Source organism: Hylobates moloch, unplaced genomic scaffold, assembly GCF_009828535.3.
Source record: "Hylobates moloch isolate HMO894 unplaced genomic scaffold, HMol_V3 SCAFFOLD_5, whole genome shotgun sequence".
NCBI classification, from domain to species: domain Eukaryota; kingdom Metazoa; phylum Chordata; class Mammalia; order Primates; family Hylobatidae; genus Hylobates; species Hylobates moloch.
In genome coordinates, this window is record NW_026652280.1 from 42,673,045 (window position 1) to 42,693,310 (window position 20,266).

At 36.6% G+C, this 20,266-nt stretch overlaps 1 protein-coding gene across 6 annotated transcripts in view; it reads right to left on the reverse strand.

Moving 5' to 3' along the window:
* KIAA1328 (KIAA1328 ortholog) overlaps positions 1-20,266 on the reverse strand; it is a 369,561-nt gene that overhangs the window by 210,050 nt on the left and 139,245 nt on the right. For all 6 annotated transcript variants that reach the window (XR_009213485.1, XR_009213486.1, XM_032152478.2 and 3 more), the window contains exon 6: positions 18,145-18,272. Coding sequence is in view for 4 of the 6 variants with exons in the window: in XM_032152478.2 (XP_032008369.1) it covers positions 18,145-18,272 (128 nt within the window). In the remaining 2 variants the exon portion in view is untranslated. The remainder of the gene's footprint in view (positions 1-18,144; positions 18,273-20,266) is intronic.

Here is a 20,266-nt window from a genome sequence, read left to right on the forward strand (position 1 = left end):
CTGCACTCCAGCCTGGGGGACAGAGTGAGACTCTGTCTCAAAAATAAAATAAAATAAATAAAATAAAATAAAAAATAAAACAAAACAAAACAAAATAAAATAAAAACCTTGACAGTGAGTATGACTATATGCAGAGCCTTGTGAGTCTTGTCAATCACTAAACCTGGGGGTTGTCTTGAGAACCCTGAAACACCTTGTTTCTGGGTTTGATTAATGTGGTTCCCTTGTTTTAAAAGCAAAAAAATGACGTTAGGGTGGCACACAGTTCCAGTTGGGTGTCCTTCTCTATGAGATAGTGCTCTGAGTACTCAGGCAAATTATCTGAGAAAGAGGGCACCAAGTAAGAGTAGCCATGTAAGAGTATCGGGAAACAGTAGTCACTCAATCTGTCAAGCAGGCAAGAATCCATCAAACATTTATTTCATATCCAAAGCAGAGCAAAATGCTTAAGGCTACACATTTTTGAGAGCTCTGAACACTGTGCAGAGGTGTAAGCTGAACAGAGCAATAGATTGACAAAACCAACAGAGCATTAAACTTAAAAAGTTATATCCTGACTCAGTCTGGAAGACCTGAAGCTACCAACACAGTTAGCTAGCCAATGAGAATAGGATTACCTCACGATGCCAATGACAGGCCTTTAAGGATACACAGTGAAAGAATGAAGAACAGTGGATTAAGCCTTCAGGTTGCTCCTTTTGCCCATCAGTGCTAAACAGTGCTGTAACTGGAGAGACACACAAGTTACCTTGTGTTTCTACTTATTTCTAGCCTATTCTCTAAACATGCTGCCTCCTTAAGTAGTATGTTTCTATCTGAATGATTAAAAAGCATGACTATCATGCTTAAAAAAACTATTAGAGTAACCAAGAAGATACGACACTGTAGGGGATATTTATCAGAGCTTTCTTTTAATCAATACTCCGTATGAAATGAAATAAATTTACTTAGCAAAATTGAATCATTGAAATGACCTGGGAGATTGAGATCATATAACAACACAAGTCAAATAATAAATTCCAAATCCTAAATTAATCTGACTGCTCCACTTTCAGAGATTTCCTTCTGCTCAGCATTCTTAAGATTTAGCATCACAAAGAGCTGGAAGGACTCTTAGATAACATCAAATCTACGTAGGTATTTGGGAAAATAAACAATGTACCACTCCTGTGTTATTTAGAATAAAATATTCTAAATATTTTATTTAGAATAAATAATATTCTAATTATAATACATAACAATTATAATGTAATGTAATCTATACACAATGTAATAAATATTACACTGTTTTCTCATCCATCCATCCAACCATTCTTCCTTTCTTCCCTCCTTCTCTCTACATATCTATCATATCTCTTTAATCAGGCTAAGTCACTAAAAAAGAAGACATGGATCTACTTTGAGATCTTGGTGGCTACTATTGTAACCTGTAAAAAGCAGGAATGCAATAATTTTATTTCATTTTGATATTGAAATTTATATTACATTTGTTTCACAATTATTCAGCAAGGTAAAAACATAGGTAATATATCACCAATTCTTTCTGAAAAACACAGATCTCACCTGAGCTAACAAGCCCAGTCATGACTAGCTTACATCTCCTTAAATAGTCAACATACTCATTATAGGAACTCATATATTTCTTATATCCAGGCATTAATTTCTGTTCCAGAACTACACTGTCTGATATTATAGCCACAGGTGTCTATTAATATTAAACAAAATTCAGTTCTCCTCAGTATCATCAGCCATATATCAAGTGCTCAAGAGCCACACATGGTGAGTTGCTACCATATTGGACAATGCACAGACAGGACAGTTACATCATCACAGAAAGTTCTGTTGAGGAGTACTGCTCTGAGAGATTTGTTCTTTCAGGGCAGTTTGATTGCAATTGATTTCTGTGTCTTTCTCTGTTTTGTTTATATCCCATGACATGCCTAATCCAGAGGCTTTCTATAATGGCAAACTGTAAATATCTAAGATAGACATAAAGGTAAATCATAGGTACAAAATTAAAAAATTTAAAGGAACTATAGAGGAGGAAAAATAATTTTATCTCTATCCTTCATAGTTCTTAACTGGGATTCTCTGTAACAAAAGACAGACCAACAAGAGAAAAAGAAACAAAAAGCTTTAACAATTAAGGGAAGAAATGATTTAGTATTCACTGAATAATAAAAGTTAAAAAATCAGTTGGCAAGAGGGATTAAAATTTAACCTTGTTGACAGGCAGTTGAAGGAAGTTAACTTAAGAGAAGACTTAACTCCACAAGTAGAAGCACAGTCAAATATTACATTTTCTGTGGTTTTATCTGTTTACCTGAAGGGTGCCTGGCAAATTGCTTTGTCAGTAATGCTCAATATGTATGTCAGTATTCCCATCCAAAAAAGGGAAAAGGGTGTTTAGAATTATAGCTTGTACTTTGGTCCTTGGATCAATAACTTAGCTTTGAAAGAGTTCAATGGATACCAGTGACTGATATCAACATAATATAAAAGGATAACCCAATCCTCTCTCTCTTCTGCACTGAAGACTTTTTATCTCAGCATGGTGATACTAACTTTGCAAAATCCAGTACTACTAATCTGGCTGTTTATATACCATGATCGATAGAATTGGTTCCAGATCAAGACTTGCTGTTCCAAGAGCAAAAATTCACTTATACTTTGTCTAAGACAATCTGTTTAGTACTAGATTATACTTCTTATCACATAATACCCTATGACAGATGGCACAGTTTTTGAGCCAGAGTCCATTAGAAATAAATGAACAATAGAAAAATCCTTCTGTGATGCAGAGAAAGGGAAATGCTCATGTACTGTTGATGGGAGTGTAAATAACTACAATCTGTATGGAAAACAGTGTGGAGATTTCTCGAATAACTAAAAATAGAAAAACAATTCAATCTAGCAATCCCACTACTGTGTATCTACCCAAAGGAAAAGAAATAATCACATAAAAAGATACATGTAGTTGTATGTTTATTCCAACACTATTCACAATAGCAAATATATGGAATCAACATAAATGTCTATCAATGGATGATTAGAAAAAGAAAATGTGGTATATATACACAATGGAATACTATTCATCTGCAAAGAAAGAATGCAATTATGTCTACTTCAGTAACATAAATGGAACTGGAAGCTTTTATCTTCAGTGAAATAACTCAGAAACTGAAATATACCACATGTTCTCACTTAGAAATGAGAGCTATATAATGTGGAATAATAGACATTGGAGACTCAGAAGAGTGGAGGCTATGAGGGGGGAGCAGATAATAAAAAAAATTACTAAATGAATATAATATACATTATTCAGGTGATGGATACACTAAAAGCCCAGACTTCACTACCTACATAATATAGCCATGTAACAAAACTATACTCATACCCCTAAAATTTATACAAATCAAAAAAGAAAAAACCTTCTTCTGAGATGGAGAATTGAGAACCAATGTCAAACAGTCAGATATAAGAGCAAACAACCCTGATTCCAAAAAAGGTGACCATAAACCTAAATTTTACAGTATATTTTGACCAGTGTGCCCAATCATATCTAATTTAGATAACACATAAACTTTAATGTTATTAATATCACATTATCAGTTTAAATACTTTGCAGGCTTCATTTTGAATCTGTAACCTGCTAGTAGAAAGTATATCTCTTCAGGTCAATAACCAGGTATTAAGGTCTAGATTACACTGAAAAATATAATTTTTGAAGATAATGTATGTGTGTGTGTGTGTGTGTGTGTGCGTGCACACAATTATATATAAAACCGTGTCCCTGGTAGCAATTATCAATCAATCAGAAACCACTAACTGGAAGACAATAGTAAATATATGTCTGTAATGTTGATTTGGTTTTCAACTACTCTGAGACTTGCAATATTTCAAGTAATTATTTATTATTATTCACTTTAGCCTGACATGAGGATTCAGAATGGGTATGCACAATTTTAAATGGAGTGTATAGAGAACGATGCCTTCTCTCACATTAGTAGCATCTGGGCTACAATAACTTGTGTCATTATCTGAATAAATAAATGGCCATAAAACATGCAATAATGAATAAAAATATTAAAAAGCAAAATTTTTTTAGTATTATTATTTTACTTTGAGTTCTAGGGTACATGTGCACAAGGTGTCAGTTTGTTACATATGTCATATGTATACATGTGTCATATTGGTGTGCTGCACCCGTTAACTCGTCATTTACGTTAGGTATACCTCCCAATGCTATCCCTCGACCCTCCCCCCACCCCCCAGCAGGGCCTGGTGTGTGATGTTTCCCACCCTGTGTCCATGTGTTCTCATTGTTCAGTTCCCACCTATGAGTGAGAACATGCGGAGTTTAGTTTTCTGTCCTTGGGATAGTTTGCTCAGAATGATGGTTTCCAGCTTCATCCATGTCCCCATAAAAGACATGAACTCATCCTTTTTTATGGCTGCATAATATTCCATGGTGTATATATGCCACATTTTCTTAATCCAGTCTATCACTGATGGACATTTGGGTTGGTTCCAAGTCTTAAAAAGCAAAATATTTTTAAAATCCAATAAAAATAATCCATTCTACAGATGAGTCAGCTACCAAGGCAGCATCTTCAACACAAAAGTGATATATTCACATAACAGACAAAACTTTAGATAACTGAAAATAAAGATGTAAATTTCCACAAAACAAAATTTTAGCTATCACCTTGTTGGTAATATCTTTTCCTGTTTCAGGCTCATGTGTCTTCCTCTGTATTATTTAAGTGTGAGCACCAATGGCCCTCAGGTATATTCCCAGCATTTAGTATTTTATACTCCAGAGGGGAGGAAGAGAAGTTCGCTTACTGGGACAGGAATGGGACAGGAGAGACAGGTCGGCTGCCAGAGAATCCGCTGGATATAGGGGACACACTATCCATGAAAGACCAATGCCATCACTGAAGCTGATCTTGCTGTTTCTTTTTTATGTGAGTTAACTGTTGTTTCATCCAGTGCTTGATTGCTTAATGTTTCCCTTGGCTACTCTGACACCAAAAAAAGTAGGCAGAAGTTTCGGAACTTCCATTAACAATGGCTGGCATTGTGATGATCTTTGATCCTCCTGTGGTTAGATCCCTCCCCTGACATGGTAACCATATACATGATATTCTGCTCTTCCTCTGCGTTAAAAGGCAATACTTCTGGCTATTATTAATTATATAAGGGTAAATTATATAGTGTGATCCATTGTTGAAGTTCAGGTATAAAAAACACTGCACCTAAAGAAGACAAAAACTGGTGCTGAGAAAAATCATTAACTGAAACTAGGTTTTACAAAAGGTATCCTGAATGATGGATTAATGTTGAGCTTAAATTTTGTGCATGGTGTGAAGGGTCCAAATGTATTTCTTTTCGCATGTGTTCAATTGTCCCATCATCATTAGTTGAAAAGATTATTCTTTCTCCCCATTTAACTGCCTTAGCACTTTTGTCAATAATCAATTGACCATCATTGTTAGGGTTTATTATTTGAATTTATAATTTTGTTCCGCTGATTTATATATCCATCCTTATGGCAGTACTATACTGTCATGAATACTGCATGTATTGTCTTTTTAAACTTTTATTTTAGGTTCATGGTACATATGCAGATTTGTTATACAGGTAAACTCGTGTCACAGGGCTTTGATGTACAGATTATTTCATTACCCAGGTAACAAGCCCAGTACCCATAGTTATCTTTTTCTTCTTCTCTCCTTCCTCCCACCCTTTATCTTTTGGTAGGCTTCAGTGTATGTTGTTCCTCTCTTTGGGTCCATGTATTCTTATATTTAGCTCCCACTTAAAAGTGAGAACTTGGCTTTCTGTTCCTGTTAGTTTGCTAAGGATAATGGCCTCTTGTTCAATCCATGTTTCTGCAAAGAACATGATCTTGTTCTTTTTTATAGCTGCATAGTATTTCACGGTATACAGTACCACATTTCTTTATTTTATTTTTGAGATGGAGTTTCACTCTTGTTGTCCAGGGTGGAGTGCAATGGTGTAATCTCAGCTCACCACAACCTCTGCCTCCTGGGTTCAAGCGATTCTCCTGCCTCAGCCTCCCAAGTAGTTGGATTACAGGCATCCACCACCACGCCTGGCTAATTTTGTATTTTTAGTAGAGACAGGGTTTCACCATGTTGGTCAGGCTGGTCTTGAACTCCCAACCTCAGGTGATCCACCGACCTCGGCTTCCCAAAGTGCCTATGTCGTGAATGGTATTACCTAGGTTTTCTTCTAGGGTTTTTATGGTTTTAGGTCTTACGTTTAAGTCTTTAATTCATCTTGAATTATTTTTTGTATAAGCTGTCAGGAAGGGGTCCAGTTTCAGTTTTCTGCATAGGGCTACACAGTTTTCCAAACACCATTTATTTAATAGGGAATCCTTTCTCCATTTCTTGTTTTTATCAGGTTTGTCAAAGATCAGATGGTTGTAGATGTGTGATTTCTGAGGCCTCTGTTCTGTTCCATTGGTCTATATATCTGCTTTGGTATCAGTACCATGCTGTTTTGGTTACTGTAGCCTTGTAGTATAGTTTGAAGTCAGGTAGCATGATGCCTCCAGCTTTGCTCTTTTTGCTTAGGATTGTCTGGCTATACAGGCTCTTTTTTGGTTCCATATGAAATTTAAAGTAGTTTTTTGTAATTCTGTGAAGAAAGTCAATGGTAGCATGATAGGGATAGCAATGAGTCTATAAATTACTTTGGGCATTACGGCCATTTTCATGATATTGATTCTTCCCATCCATGAGCATGGAATGTTTTCCCATTTCTTTGTGTCCTCTCTTATTTCCTTGAGCAGTGGTTTGTAGTTCTCCTTGAAGAGGTCCTTCACATCCCTTGTAAGTTGTATTCCTAGGTATTTTATTAACTTTGTAGCAATTGTGAATGGGAGTTGACTCATGATTTGGCTCTCTGTTTGTCTATTATTGGTGTATAGGAAAGCTTGTGAATTTTGCACACTGATTTTGTATCCTGAGACTTTGCTGAAGTTGCTTATCAGCTTAAGGAGATTTTAGGCTCAGACGACGGGGTTTTCTAAATATACACTCATCATCTGCAAACAGAGACAATTTGACTTCCTCTCTTCCTATATGAATACCATTTATTTCTTTCTCTTGCCTGATTGCCCTGGCCAGAACTTCCAATACTATGTTGAGTAAGAGTGGTGAGAGAGAGCATCCATATCTTGTGCCCGTTTTCAAAGGGAATGCTTCCAGCTTTTCCCCAATCAGTATGATATTGGCTGTGGGTTTGTCATAAATAGCTCTTATTATTTTGAGATATGATCCACCAATACCTAGTGTATTGAGAGTCTGTAGTATAAAGGGGTGTTGATTATTATCAAAGGCCTTTTCTGCATCTATTGGGATAATCATGTGGTTTTGTCATTGGTTCTGTTTATGTGATGGATTATGTTTATTGATTTGCATAAGTTGAACCAGCCTTGCATCCCAGGGATGAAGCCGACTTGATTGTGATGGACAAGCTTTTTAATGTGCTGTTGGATTTGGTGTGCCAGTATTTTATTGAGGATTTTCACATCACTGTTCATTGGGGATATTGGCCTGAAATTTTCTTTTTTGTTGTGTCTCTGCCAGGTTTTGGTATCAGGATGATGCTGGCCTCACAAAATGAGTTAGGAAGGAGTCCCTCTTTTTCTGTTGTTCAGAATAGTGTCAGAAGGAATGGTACCAGCTCCTGCTTGTCCTCTGGTAGAATTCAGCTGTGAATCTGTCTAGTCCTGGGATTTGTTTGTTATGTCTCTGCCAGGTTTGGGTATCAGGATAATGTTGTCCTCATAGAAGGAGTTAGGGAGGAGTCCTTACTTTTCAATTTGTTAGAATCGTTTCAGTAGGAATGCCACCAGTCCTTCTTTGTACATCTGGTAGAATTTGGCTGTGAATTTATCTGGTCTTGAGATTTTTTTGGTTGGCAGGTTATTACTGATTCAATTTCAGAGCTCATTATTGGTATGTTTAGAGATTCAATTTCTTCCTGGTTCAGCCTTGGGAGAGTGTATGTGCCCAGAAATTTATCGATTTCTTCTAAATTTTCTAGTTTGTGTGCATAGAGGTGTTCATAATAGTCTCTGATGGTTATTTGCATTTCTGTGGGGTCAGTGGTAATGTTCCCTTTTTCATTTCTGATTGTGTTTACTTGGATCTTCTCTCTTTTCTTCTTTATTAGTCTGCCTAGTGGTTTATCTACTTATTAATTTTTTTCAAAAGACCAGCTACTGGCTTCATTTATCTTCTAAATGTTTTCTTTGTGTTTCAATCTCCTTCAGTTAAGCTCTGATTTTGGCTGTTTCCTGTCACCTGCTTCTTTTGGGGTGGTTTGCTCTTGCTTCTCTAGTTCTTTTAGTTGTGATGTTACGTTGTTAATCTGAGGTCTTTCTAACTTTTTATGCAGCTGTTTAGTGCTATAAATTTCCCTCTTAACACTGCCTTAGCTGTGTTCCAGAGATTCTGGTATATTGTACCTTTGTTCTCAATCATTTCAAATAACTTCTTGTTTTCTGCCTTAATTTCATTATTTACTCAAAAGTCATTCACAAGCAGGTTGTTTAATTTCTATGAAATCGTATAGTTTTCGAAGATCTTCTTAGTTTTGAATTCTATTTTTATTGTACTGTGGTCTGAGAGAGTAGCTAATATATGATTTTGGTTCTTTTGCATTTGCTGCAGATTGTTTTATGTCCAATTGTGTGACCAATTTTAGATTATGTTGTACTCAGTGCAGATGAGAAGAATATATATTGTGTTGTTTTGGGGTAGAGAGTTTTATAGATGTCTATCAGATCCACTTGGTCCAGTGTTCAAGTCCTGAATATCTTTGTTAATTTTCTGACTCAAGGATCTGTCTAATACTGTCAGTGGGGTGCTGAAGTATCTCACTATCATTGTGTGGAAGTTTAAGTCTCTTTGAAGGTCTCTAAGAACTTGCTTTATGAATCTGGGTCCCCCTGTGTTAGATGCAAATATATTTTGGCTAATTAGGTTTTCATGTTGAATTAAAACCTTTGCCATTATGTAATGGCCTTGTCTTTTTCTATCTTTGTTTTCTGATACTAGGCAAGATGTTTAAAGTCTGTTTTGTCTGATATTAGAATTGCAACCCTTACTTTTTTCTGTTTTTTATTTGCTTGGTAGATTTTTCTCCATCCCTTTATTTTTAGCCTACGGGTGTCACTGCACATGACATGGGTCTCTTGAACACAACATACCATTAGGTCTTGCTTCTTCATCCAGTTTGCTACTCTGTGCCTTTTCATTGGGGTATTTAGCTCAATTTACATTCAAGGTTAGTATTGATATGTGTGGATTTGATCCTGTTATCATGTTGTTAGCTGTTTATTATGCTGATTTATTTGTGTGGTTGCATTATAGTGTCACTGGTCTGTGTATTTAAGTGTGTTTTTGCAGTCGCTGGTCTTTCCTTTCCATGTTTAGTGCTTCTTTCAGGAGCTCTTGTAAAGCAGGTCTGGTAGTACCAGGTACCAGGTCTGGTGGTAGCAGGTCTAGCTAGGCTGGGGAAGTTCTCATGAATGATATCCTGAAATATGTTTTCCAAATATGTTTTCCAAGTTGTTTCTCCCCATCTATTTCAAAGATGCCAATGAGTCATAGATTTGGTCTCTTTACATAATCCTATATTTCTTGAAGATTTTGTTCATTCCCTTTCATTCTTTTTTCTTTACTGTTGTGTGACTGTCTTATTTCTGGGATTCCAGATGCCCATGATAAGAGTGAGTTGCTCCTTGCCTGTTCAACTCACCCACTCCACAGGAGTCACTGAAGGCCATGAACAAGTCCCAGTGTGCAGTAGCCCTGTGCAGGGTTCCTAGCTTCCTCCCCTTTCAGCCCAGCATCTGTTTCTTCCTTCTGTCCACTCTCAATGCCTCCCTTCTGAAGATCTGCTAGGAGTGTACCAGTTTTCCTGATTTCCCAATCCTTTGGTGGGAAATGTTCCTCCTGCCTGGGTCTAGTTGGCCATCTTGGAGCCCTCTGTGTGTATTCTTCCTCTATTTTTCCAAAACAAGTTACCATAAATGCAACAGCTTAAAATAACCCAAATTCATTAGCTCAAAGTTATGTAGGTCAAAAGGCCAGACCAACTCAACTAGGATCTATGTTTAGTTTCTCACAAGACTGAATCCAGGTTATCAGATGAGCTATGATCTAATTTGGAATATCTGAGGAGGAAACTGATTCCAGGCTCATTCAGGTTGCTGACAGAATATAGCTCCTTGTGGTTGTAGGACTTAAATCCTCATTTTCTTGCTGTTAGCCATGAACTATCCTCAGCTTTGAGCCCCATTCATCTTTAAAGCTAGAAATGGTGAGTTGAATCCTCATGTTTCAAATCTCTCTGATTTCATCTTTTACTCTCAGCTGAAGAAAACTCTCTGCTTTTCTTATGTATTAGATTGGGCCTACCAAGATACCCTTTTTAAATATATAACATAACATAGTCACAAGAGTGAAACCATTTTGCCAGGGGGCCAAGGTCATGTGAGCCATCTTCAAATTCTACCTACTATACCATAGCTTTAGAACAAATTATGAAACTGAAAAGAATAACCCTCCAACTCTTCTCATCATTCTCAAAATCGTTTTGGCTATTCTCACTCCTTTGTGCTTCCATATAAATTTATTAAGACTGTTTTACCAGAAAAAGGAATTATCAAAATCTACTGGAATTCTGATCAGGATTGCAACAAATCTATAGATCAATTTGGGAAAAATGGCCAATCCATGACCATGGAACCCATTTCCATCTATTTAGATGTTCTTCAGTTTCTCTCAGCCATGTTTTAATGTCTTCAGTGTATAAGTCTTGCACTTCTTCTGTTAAATATATCCGTATTTTAATTGTTCATTGGTAATCAACAGAAATAAAATTGATTTTGTACATATTGATCTTATATCCTGCATCCTTGCTGAACTCATTTATTAGTTCCATCACCGTTTTTTGTGGATTTCTTATGATTCTCTATATACAGGATCATGTTATTTATCAATAAAGACAGTTTCACTTCCTTTCCACTAACCTAATTCCAGTATATGGAAAATTCACTCTAATATAGCTCCCTCCCTTCTCATCTCCCTTGTGCAAATGTATACACACATGTACACACACACACACACACACACAATCTTTATATCTTGTAAGCTCAATACAGGATTATTATTGTTTTATTCAGGTGTCTAAAATTGTTTAAGAAAAAGGAAATACACATCTTTATCGGTGCTTTTTATTTCTTTGTGTGGATTTGAGTTACTGCCTTATGTCATTTTCTTTTCATCTAAACAGACTTCTATTAGCATTTATTGTAAGGCAGGTAAACTAGTACTCTTAGTCTTTGTTAATGTGGAAATGCCTTTATATCACCTTCAGTTTTGAAGAATGATTTTGCTTGATTGCCACAGTTTCCTTTCCCCTCAGCTCTTTGAATAAGCTGTTGTACTGCCTTGTCCTGCATTGTTTCTGTTGAGAAATCTGCTGTTATTCCTATTCTTGTTTTTTCTTTGTTTGTTTTTGTTTACCATGGCAGGCCTAGCAAGGAACAATTCTTGTTTTACCTACAGACCTTTTAGTCTGTGATGAGTTTAATAGTATAATGAGCCTCATACCTTCTTTAGGTTTTTTTTTTGTCAATTAGAAGTATGATGATGCTTCTGGATTGTCAATAAAATCTAGGCTTATAAGTGGTATTATAACTTGAAGATAGCCTAGTATTAGATAGAATTAAGATATATATTACACATTAAGTACACATTAAAAAGAACAAAATAAAATTAGATAAAGTTTTAACCAAAAGAATATACGAAAGTAGTCACAGAATAGGAAGTAGTCATAAGACTGTGTGTCCATAAGTACTATAAAACTTTTTTTTTTTTGGCTAGGCACAGTGGCTCATGACTATAATCCCAGCACTTTGGGAGGCCGAGGTGGGTGGATCACCTGAGGTCAGGAGTGTGAGACCAGCCTGACCAACATGGTGAAACCCTGTCTCTACTAAAAATACAAAAATTAGCCGGGTGTGGTGGCACATGCCACCACGCCTGGCTAATTTTTTTTTTTGTATTTTTAGTAGAGACAGGGTTTCATCATGTTGACCAGGCTGGTTTCAAACTCCTGATGGCCTTTTAATAACACCATAGAGGCAATAGTGATAACAAGCAACAACAGACATTAAATTTATAGTAAGCAATGGTCCATCTTTAGTATATTTCAGATTCTTGACCAGTCTGTGATCCAGACCTACTAAGAAATATGGAACAAGTAATCACAGGGAAAATAAAGAAGTTTCTCTAACAAGCCTTTTACCAGATCAGAGGAACTGAAATTCAATATCCATTGCCCATGGCTAAAAAGTAATTATTTTACCAATTTTAAGGAAATAAGAGAAATCCTAAGAAAATTCTAAAGCTACTTTATATCTACCTGCCAAAATAATGCAGAGTTAATAAAAATAGTAAAATAGGCTTACCTACCAACATTTTCAAACTGGAGTAGGAGAAGCTATTCAAAATGCTGCCTAGGCTTTCTCTTATTACAAACAGTACTGAGGAAATATGACAACTTTTGTAAAACGGTATAGGCTACAAATAAGACAAAAAAGGAAGTTATGAGCATCATAAGTGAAGTGACACTAAGTTTAGATTCCAAAAAAAAAGAAGTAACACACTCCTATAACAAGAAAAGGCTATATTATAAAATGTACATTGACCAAAACTATGGTTATTAGACCCTACCATGTTCAAGACTAGGATTGTACTATAGCTAAGTACTATTTATTAAGATAAGATAATGGGGGTAACATACACACATCAAATAAACACTACAACCTAAATAGAACCAGTGAAGAACCTCTCTAGAACCCACTATGAAGAACCTATAATGCTGAATAAATTACAAAAGAAATGTAGAATGTATTTATCTTTAAGAAAAAGAGAGAAAGAGGATGGGGAGAAAACAAGAAAAAAAATCACCTTGTAAATAAAGCCAACTTCTTTTCAAGGAAATGACAGATGTCAAAAACAAAAATCATAAGCTAGGGCATTCTTCTGGAGAACTGTGGATTTAATAAACTACAAGCAAAACCATAATATGCTATTTAAGGCACAGAGAGTAACCAATACGAACAAGAAACAGAACAAGTCTCTCAAAGTCAAATAAATGCCTCATGAAAAACAATCTGCTGCCATCGTCATCATAAAATCTGCAGGTGAAATCTTTAAAAATTTGAGAACAAAATTTTATGTTTTATCTGACATTGTGGCTCCTTGCAAGGAAAGAAAACAGTTGCCCACCATCTTTAGCATATTTGTGCTCTAGAGTTTAAAAATCTGTATGTCAGATCAAGAGCCAAGGAGAGTTAGTTATAGAAACAAGAATATCTAAAGCCAAATTTTAACAATTTTAGTTATCTCAAATTTTTCTTGTCTTTCCTTCTTCAATAAACTATAGTGCCAGACTAGCTTGGTTCATATCTTGGCTTTGCCAACCTGTTAGCTGTATGACCTGGCCGATTCATTCATTCTGCCTCTGGGAGAGGCATAAAACAGAGATAGTAATCTACCTTATTTCATTGACTTAGGATTAAATGATTTAATATGTATTAACACATGGTATGTACTACATAAATGTTTGTTAAATACAAATTAATGAAAAAGAAATATTTCTTAAGCCAAGACCTATGAGAGGCTCTGAGTGTACAAAAACCAACGCAACAAGATGCCTGTTTTCAAAAAAGCTGGCAAGGGAGATAGACGAATGATGTAACAATGATTACAAAATAACAAAAAAGGTGACATTACAGAGATGGGCACAGTCTATTTGCAAGTACATAAATAGAACATGTAACTTCATGACAAGGTAAGTGGGAAGAGGGAAGGGAATTAGGTCAGTGTCATCACTGAGGTTTACAGTATTCATAATGATGCCGTTACTGCAAGGAGGTAGACTTATTGGGCAAGAAATGACTAGCTTAAATACAAATCAGTCACACCTGAGAAAGTTTTATTTTCCTCCAATTTCAACAGTAAATAGAAAAAGGGTCTTTTCTACATGTCTTTAGGACCCCCTGGTGACTATTTCTTCACTATCAGCTCTGTATCCTTAAGACTATTAATACTAGTAAATGAAAGATTCCTCCATCTCCCTTCCCATATCCTTGCCAAATGGATTGGCCTTGTTTTGTGCCCTCTTCACACATCTATGTCATGCAGGAGCAGTAAGTAGAAACGCAAAACCAAAGGTCTGAAATCTGATCTTCACACTACCATTTTCTCTTACCCCCTGAAAAGCAATAGGCAAGGGCCACCTTAAAAACTGCCTGACTTGTTTTCAGTGTAGCAGGGAAACTTCACATAAACAATCAAAAATAGCTGCCACCTTCCTCTGCCTCTTTTTATCAGCTATGTTTTAAGAAAACAGAAGAAAATATTTCAGATCAAAATACAAACAAACCATTTATACTTTGGCTATTTCAATTTTGTTGATCTTTTCAAAAAACCAGCTCCTGGATTCATCAATTTTTTGAAGGGTTTTTTTGTGCCTCTATCTCCTTCAGTTCTCCTCTGATCTTAGTTATTTCTTGCCTTCTGCTAGCTTTTGAATTTGTTTGCTCTTGCTTCTCTAGGTCTTCTAATTGTGAAGTTAGGGTGTCAATTTTAGATCTTTCCTGCTTTCTCTTGTAGGCAATTAGTGCTATAAATTTCCCTCTACACAGTGGTTTAAATGTGTCCCAGAGATTCTGGTAGGTTGTGTCTCTGTTATCATTGCTTTAAAAGAAGATCTTTATTTCTGCCTTCATTTTGTTATTTACCCAGTAGTCATTCAGGCGCAGGTTGTTCAGTTCCATGTAGTTGTGTGGTTTTGAGTGAGTTTCTTAATCCTGAGTTCTAATTTGATTGCACTGTTGTCTGAGACAGTTTGTTGTGATTTCTGTTCTGTTACATTTGCTGAGAAGTGCTTTACTTCCAATTATGTAGTCAATTTTAGAATAAGCACGATGTGGTGCTGAGAAGAATGTATATTCTGTTGATTTGGGGTGGAGAGTTCTGTAGATGTCTATTAGGTCCGCTTGGTGCAGAGCTGAGTTCAAGTGCTGGATATCCTTGTTAACCTTCTGTCTCATTGATCTGTCTAATATTGACAGTGGGGTGTTAAATTCTCCCATTATTATTGTATCAGACTCTAAGTCCCTTTGTAGGTCTTTAAGGACTTGCTTTATTAATCTGGGTGCTTCTGTATTGGGTGCATATATATTTAGGATAGTTAGCTTTTCTTGTTGAATTGATCCCTTTACCATTATATAATGGCTTTCTTTGTCTCTTTTGATCTTTGTTGGTTTAAAGTCTGTTTTATCAGAGACAACTCCTGCTTTTCTTTTTTCTTTGCATTTGCTTGGTAGATCTTCCTCCATCCCTTTATTTTGAGCCTATGTGTGTCTCTGCACATGAGATGGGTCTCTTGAATACAGCACACTGATGGGTCTTGACTCTATCCAATTTGCCAGTCTGTGTCTTTTAATTGGGGCATTTAGCCCATTTACATTTAAGGTTAATATTGTTATGTGTGAATTTCATCCTGTCATTATGATATTAACTGGTTATTTTTCCCAATAATTGATGCAGTTTCTTCATAGCATCAATGGTCTTTACAATTTGGCATGTTTTTACAGTGGCTGGTACCAGTTGTTCCTTTCCATGTTTAATGCTCCCTTCAGGAGCTCTTGTAAGGCAGGCCTGGTGGTGACAAAATCTCTCAGATCAAAATTTGCTTGTCTGTGAAGGATTTTATTTCCCTTCACTTATGAAGCTTAGTTTGGCTGGATATGAAATTCTGGGTTGAAAATTCTTTTATTTAAGAATGTTGAATATTGGCCCCCACTCTCTTCTGGCTTGTAGGGTTTCTGCTGAGGGATCCACTGTTAGTCTGATGAGCTTCCCTTTGTGGGTGACCTGACCTTTCTCTCTGGCTGCCCTTAACATTTTTTCCTTCATTTCAACCTTGGTGAATCTGACAATTATGTGTCTTGGGGTTGCTCTTCTCGAGGAGTATCTTTGTGGCGTTCTCTGTATTTCCTGAATTTGAATGTTGGCCTGCCTTGCTTGGTCAGGGAAGTTCTCCTGGATAATATCCTACAGAGTGTTTTCCAGCTTGGTTCCATTCTCCCTGTCACTTTCAGGTACACCAATCAAATGTAGATTTGGTCTTTTCACATATTCCCATATTTCCTGGAGGCTTTGTTCATTTCTTTTTACTCTTTTTTCTCTAATCTTGTCTTCTCACTTTATTTCATTAAGTTGATCTTCAATCACTGATATCCTTTCTTCCACTTGAGCGAATTGGCTATTGAAGCTTGTGCACGCATCACAAGGTTCTTGTGCCATGGTTTTCAGCTCCATCAGGTCATTTAAGTTCTTCTCTACAGTGTTTATTCTAGTTAGCCATTCATCTAACTTTTTTCAAGGTTTTTAGCTTTCTTGTGATGGGTTAGAACATGCTCCTTTAGCTCAGAGAAGTGTGTTATTACTGACTTTCTGAAACCTACTTCTGTCAACTCATCAAAGTCATTCTCCGACCAGCTTTGTTCCATTGCTGGTGAGGAGCTGCGATCCTTTGGAGGAGAAGAGGAGCTCTGGTTTTTAGAATTTTCAGCTTTTCTGCTCTGGTTTCTCCCCAGCTTTGTGGTTTTATCTACCTTTGGTCTTTGATGATGGTGACCTACAGATGAGGTTTTGGTGTGGATGTCCTTTTTGTTGATGTTGATGACATTCCTTTCTGTTTGTTAGTTTTCCTTCTAACAGTCAGGTCTCTCAGCTGCAGGTCTGTTCATGTTTGCTGGAGGTCCACTCCAGACCCTGTTTGCCTGGGTATCACCAGCAGAGGCTGCAGAACAGCAAATATTGGTGCCCGATCCTTCCTCTGGAAGCTTTGTCCCAGAGGGGCACCTGCCTTTATGAGGTGTCTGTTGGCCCCTACTGTGAGGTGTCTCCCAGTCAGGCTACACAGTGGTCAGGGATCCACTTGAGGAGGCAGTCTGTCCGTTCTCAGAGCTCAAACGCCATGCTGGGAGAACCACTGCTCTCTTCAGAGCTGCCAGACAGGGATGTTTAAGCCTGCAGAAGTTCCTGCTGCCTTTTGTTCAGCAATGCCCTGCCCACAGAGGTGGAGTCTGTAGAGGCAGTAGGCCTTGCTGAGCTGTGGTGGGCTCCATCCAGTTCGAGCTTCCCGGCCACTGTTTACCTCCTGAAGCCTTAGCAGTGGTTGACACCCCTCCCGCTTCCAGGCTGTAGCCTCACAGGTTGATCTCAGACTGCTGTGCTAGCAGTGAGCAAGGCTCTGTCGGCATGGGACCCACCTAGCCAGACACGGGAGAGAATCTCCTGGTCTGCTGGTTGCTAAGACTGTGGGAAAAGCCCAGTATTTGGGCGGGAGTGTCCCATTTTTCCAGGTACTGTCTGTAATGGCTTCCCTCGGCTAGGGAAGGGAAATCCCCCAACCAGAAGTGGGTCTTTAGGGCTTATTTCACATCACATCTGGCAGGGTTCTGAGCATTCACTTAAGTATATAATACATACCATTTGGTGATATGTGTACAAATGCTTATATAAACACTGTCCTATACACTTACATGATTAATACATGTATGCAAGCATATGCAAAATATCCTAATATTCTCCAATTAAAGTTTTTATAAGTCCACAATTAACTTTCATTATTCTAAAAAATAAACATGAATTAAGAAAGGCTTATTTGTGATTTCCATAAGGACAATGAGTAACAAACAGCCCACCTGATCTTCTTCATTAAGTAACAGAACAGTGTTTTCTTTACCCTTCTGGCTGTGCTTTCATACAACCAGAAGCTTCCCCACTGACCCACACAGACTGCTTCAAGTAATCATTCCTTACCTTTGGGCCCAGGAACAGGAGGAGAAAGGAAAGGGGGAGGGAAAGACATCAACTCAATCACATGCAGTGGCCACATGTTTTAAAACAATATTATATACTGTGAGGAAATTAACATAAAAAACAAATGGCTCTTCTGACATCTTGCTGATCCACTGAAGACAAGAAAAGTAAAATTAAAGATGCTTACCTGCTGTTCCTGCATTCTAGCAGCACCAAGTTCTGAGAGAGACATAGTGAGCTTCTCTTGTTGTTCTGATAAATATTTCTGATACAGGCTTAGAAGTTCTTGGCATTCTCTATACTGTAGCTGAAGAGGTGAGATTGCAAATTAAGGGAAAAAAAACCGAAAAACTGATTCAAACTGCATCCATCAATGCTGCTTTTCATATTCCAATAAACAAAACAGAACCAGAAATGCAATCATATTTGGTGAGAGTCATAAGTATAAAGTCTTCAGATAAAAGCTACATGTATTTCTCCCCCAAAATCGTAAAACAATACTTCACAAAGAGAGTGGCAATGAACATCCCATTTGAAAATAAATTTATTCCTTGATTCTTTAAATTTGAATAAAAACAAATGCAGATACATGCAAAGGAACCCCTACCTCACACCATATTAAAAAAACAAAACAAGCTGAAAATGTATCATTGATCTAAACGTAAGAGTTAAAACTATAAAACTCTTAGCAGAAAATATAAAAGCACATCTTTGTGACCTTGGATTAGGTGATGATCACTTAAAAGTACAAATAACCAAATAAAAAAAAATAGACAAATTAGACTTCAAAATGTAAAATGATTGGTGTTTCAAAAGGCATTATTTAAAATTTGAAAAAAAAAACCCCTGAATGAGAGAAAATATTTGGAAACGACATGGTAAAGAAGTTGTGTCCAGAATATATAAATACCTTGTACAACTAAACAATAAAAAGATAATTAGTACAATTTAAAAGTGGGCAAAGGCTTTGAATAGACATTTCCCAAAACAAAATATGCAAATGGCCAAGAAGCATAAGAAGAGATACTCAACATAGCCATTAGGGAAATGTAAATAAAAAACACACTGAGATACCATTTTGCATCCACTAAGATGACCATATCCAAAAAGACTAACAAGCACTGACAAGGATATGAAGAAACTGGAACCCTCCTATGTAACTAATGGAAACATAAGACTGTGCTGCCACTTTGGAAAATAAGTTAGCTGTTTCACAATGATAGAGAATTTTTTTTACATATGACCCAGCAATTCTACTGCTAGGTATATACTCAAGAGAAGTGAAAATATGTTCTGAAGAATATTAAATATATAAGCAAAGAAAACTTTTTAAAAAACATATGTCCACACAAAAACTTATATATACATATTCAACATGGCATTATTCCTAATAGTAGAAAAGTAAAAACAATCTCAATGTCCACTGATAAATAACAAACAAAATGTGAAATATTTATAAGTGGAATATTATTCAGTCATCAAAAGCAATGAAGTACTGCTACATGCTACAACATGGATGAACCTTGAAAATATTATCCTAAGTAAAAGAAGCCAGACACAAAAGGCCATATATTGCATGATTTCATTTGTATAAAATGTTCAGAACAGGCAAATATATACAGACAGAAATAGATTAGTGGTTGCTAAGAGTTAGGGGAGAAGAAATGGAGAGTAACTGCAAACAGGTATGGATTTTGGGGGAAAGGTAATAAACATGTTCAGGAATTACAAAGTAGTGGTGTTTGCACATTTTTGGAATATACTCAAAACCATTTAATTATATAGTTCAAAAGGGTGAATTTTATTTTACGTGAATTATACACAATAAAGTTATTATTTTAAAAAATCAGTATGGGGTACAGGTAATAACACTGCTCTGGTAAGAGTACTGCCAATTTACACAGAAAGTTCCTAACTATATTAAACATAAAAAGAGTATAATTTGATTTTTTTTGTTAAGTTTTTCAGTTAAGTCAATATTTCATTAATAAAACCATCACCAGGAAATTTTCTGAACACATACCTCCCTACATTTTTTCATAATTTTATAATTTGGTATAAAGAACATGGCAATTTAACCTGGGGTATCCTCTCTCACAACTCCTGAAACTTGCCAATTGTTCACGATGAAAATACTACATCGGAAAATGTCAGCTAACTTTGTAGACCAGTGCTTGGGAGACAAATAGTCCTACCCAAGAGAGAGCTCTGTTCCTTATTTCTCATTATGGTAATTTCCTCCCCAGGCTCTTTTCCCTTCAGTACATGTTCAAATCTCCCCTTAACACTTACTTATGTATGCTGTTGGT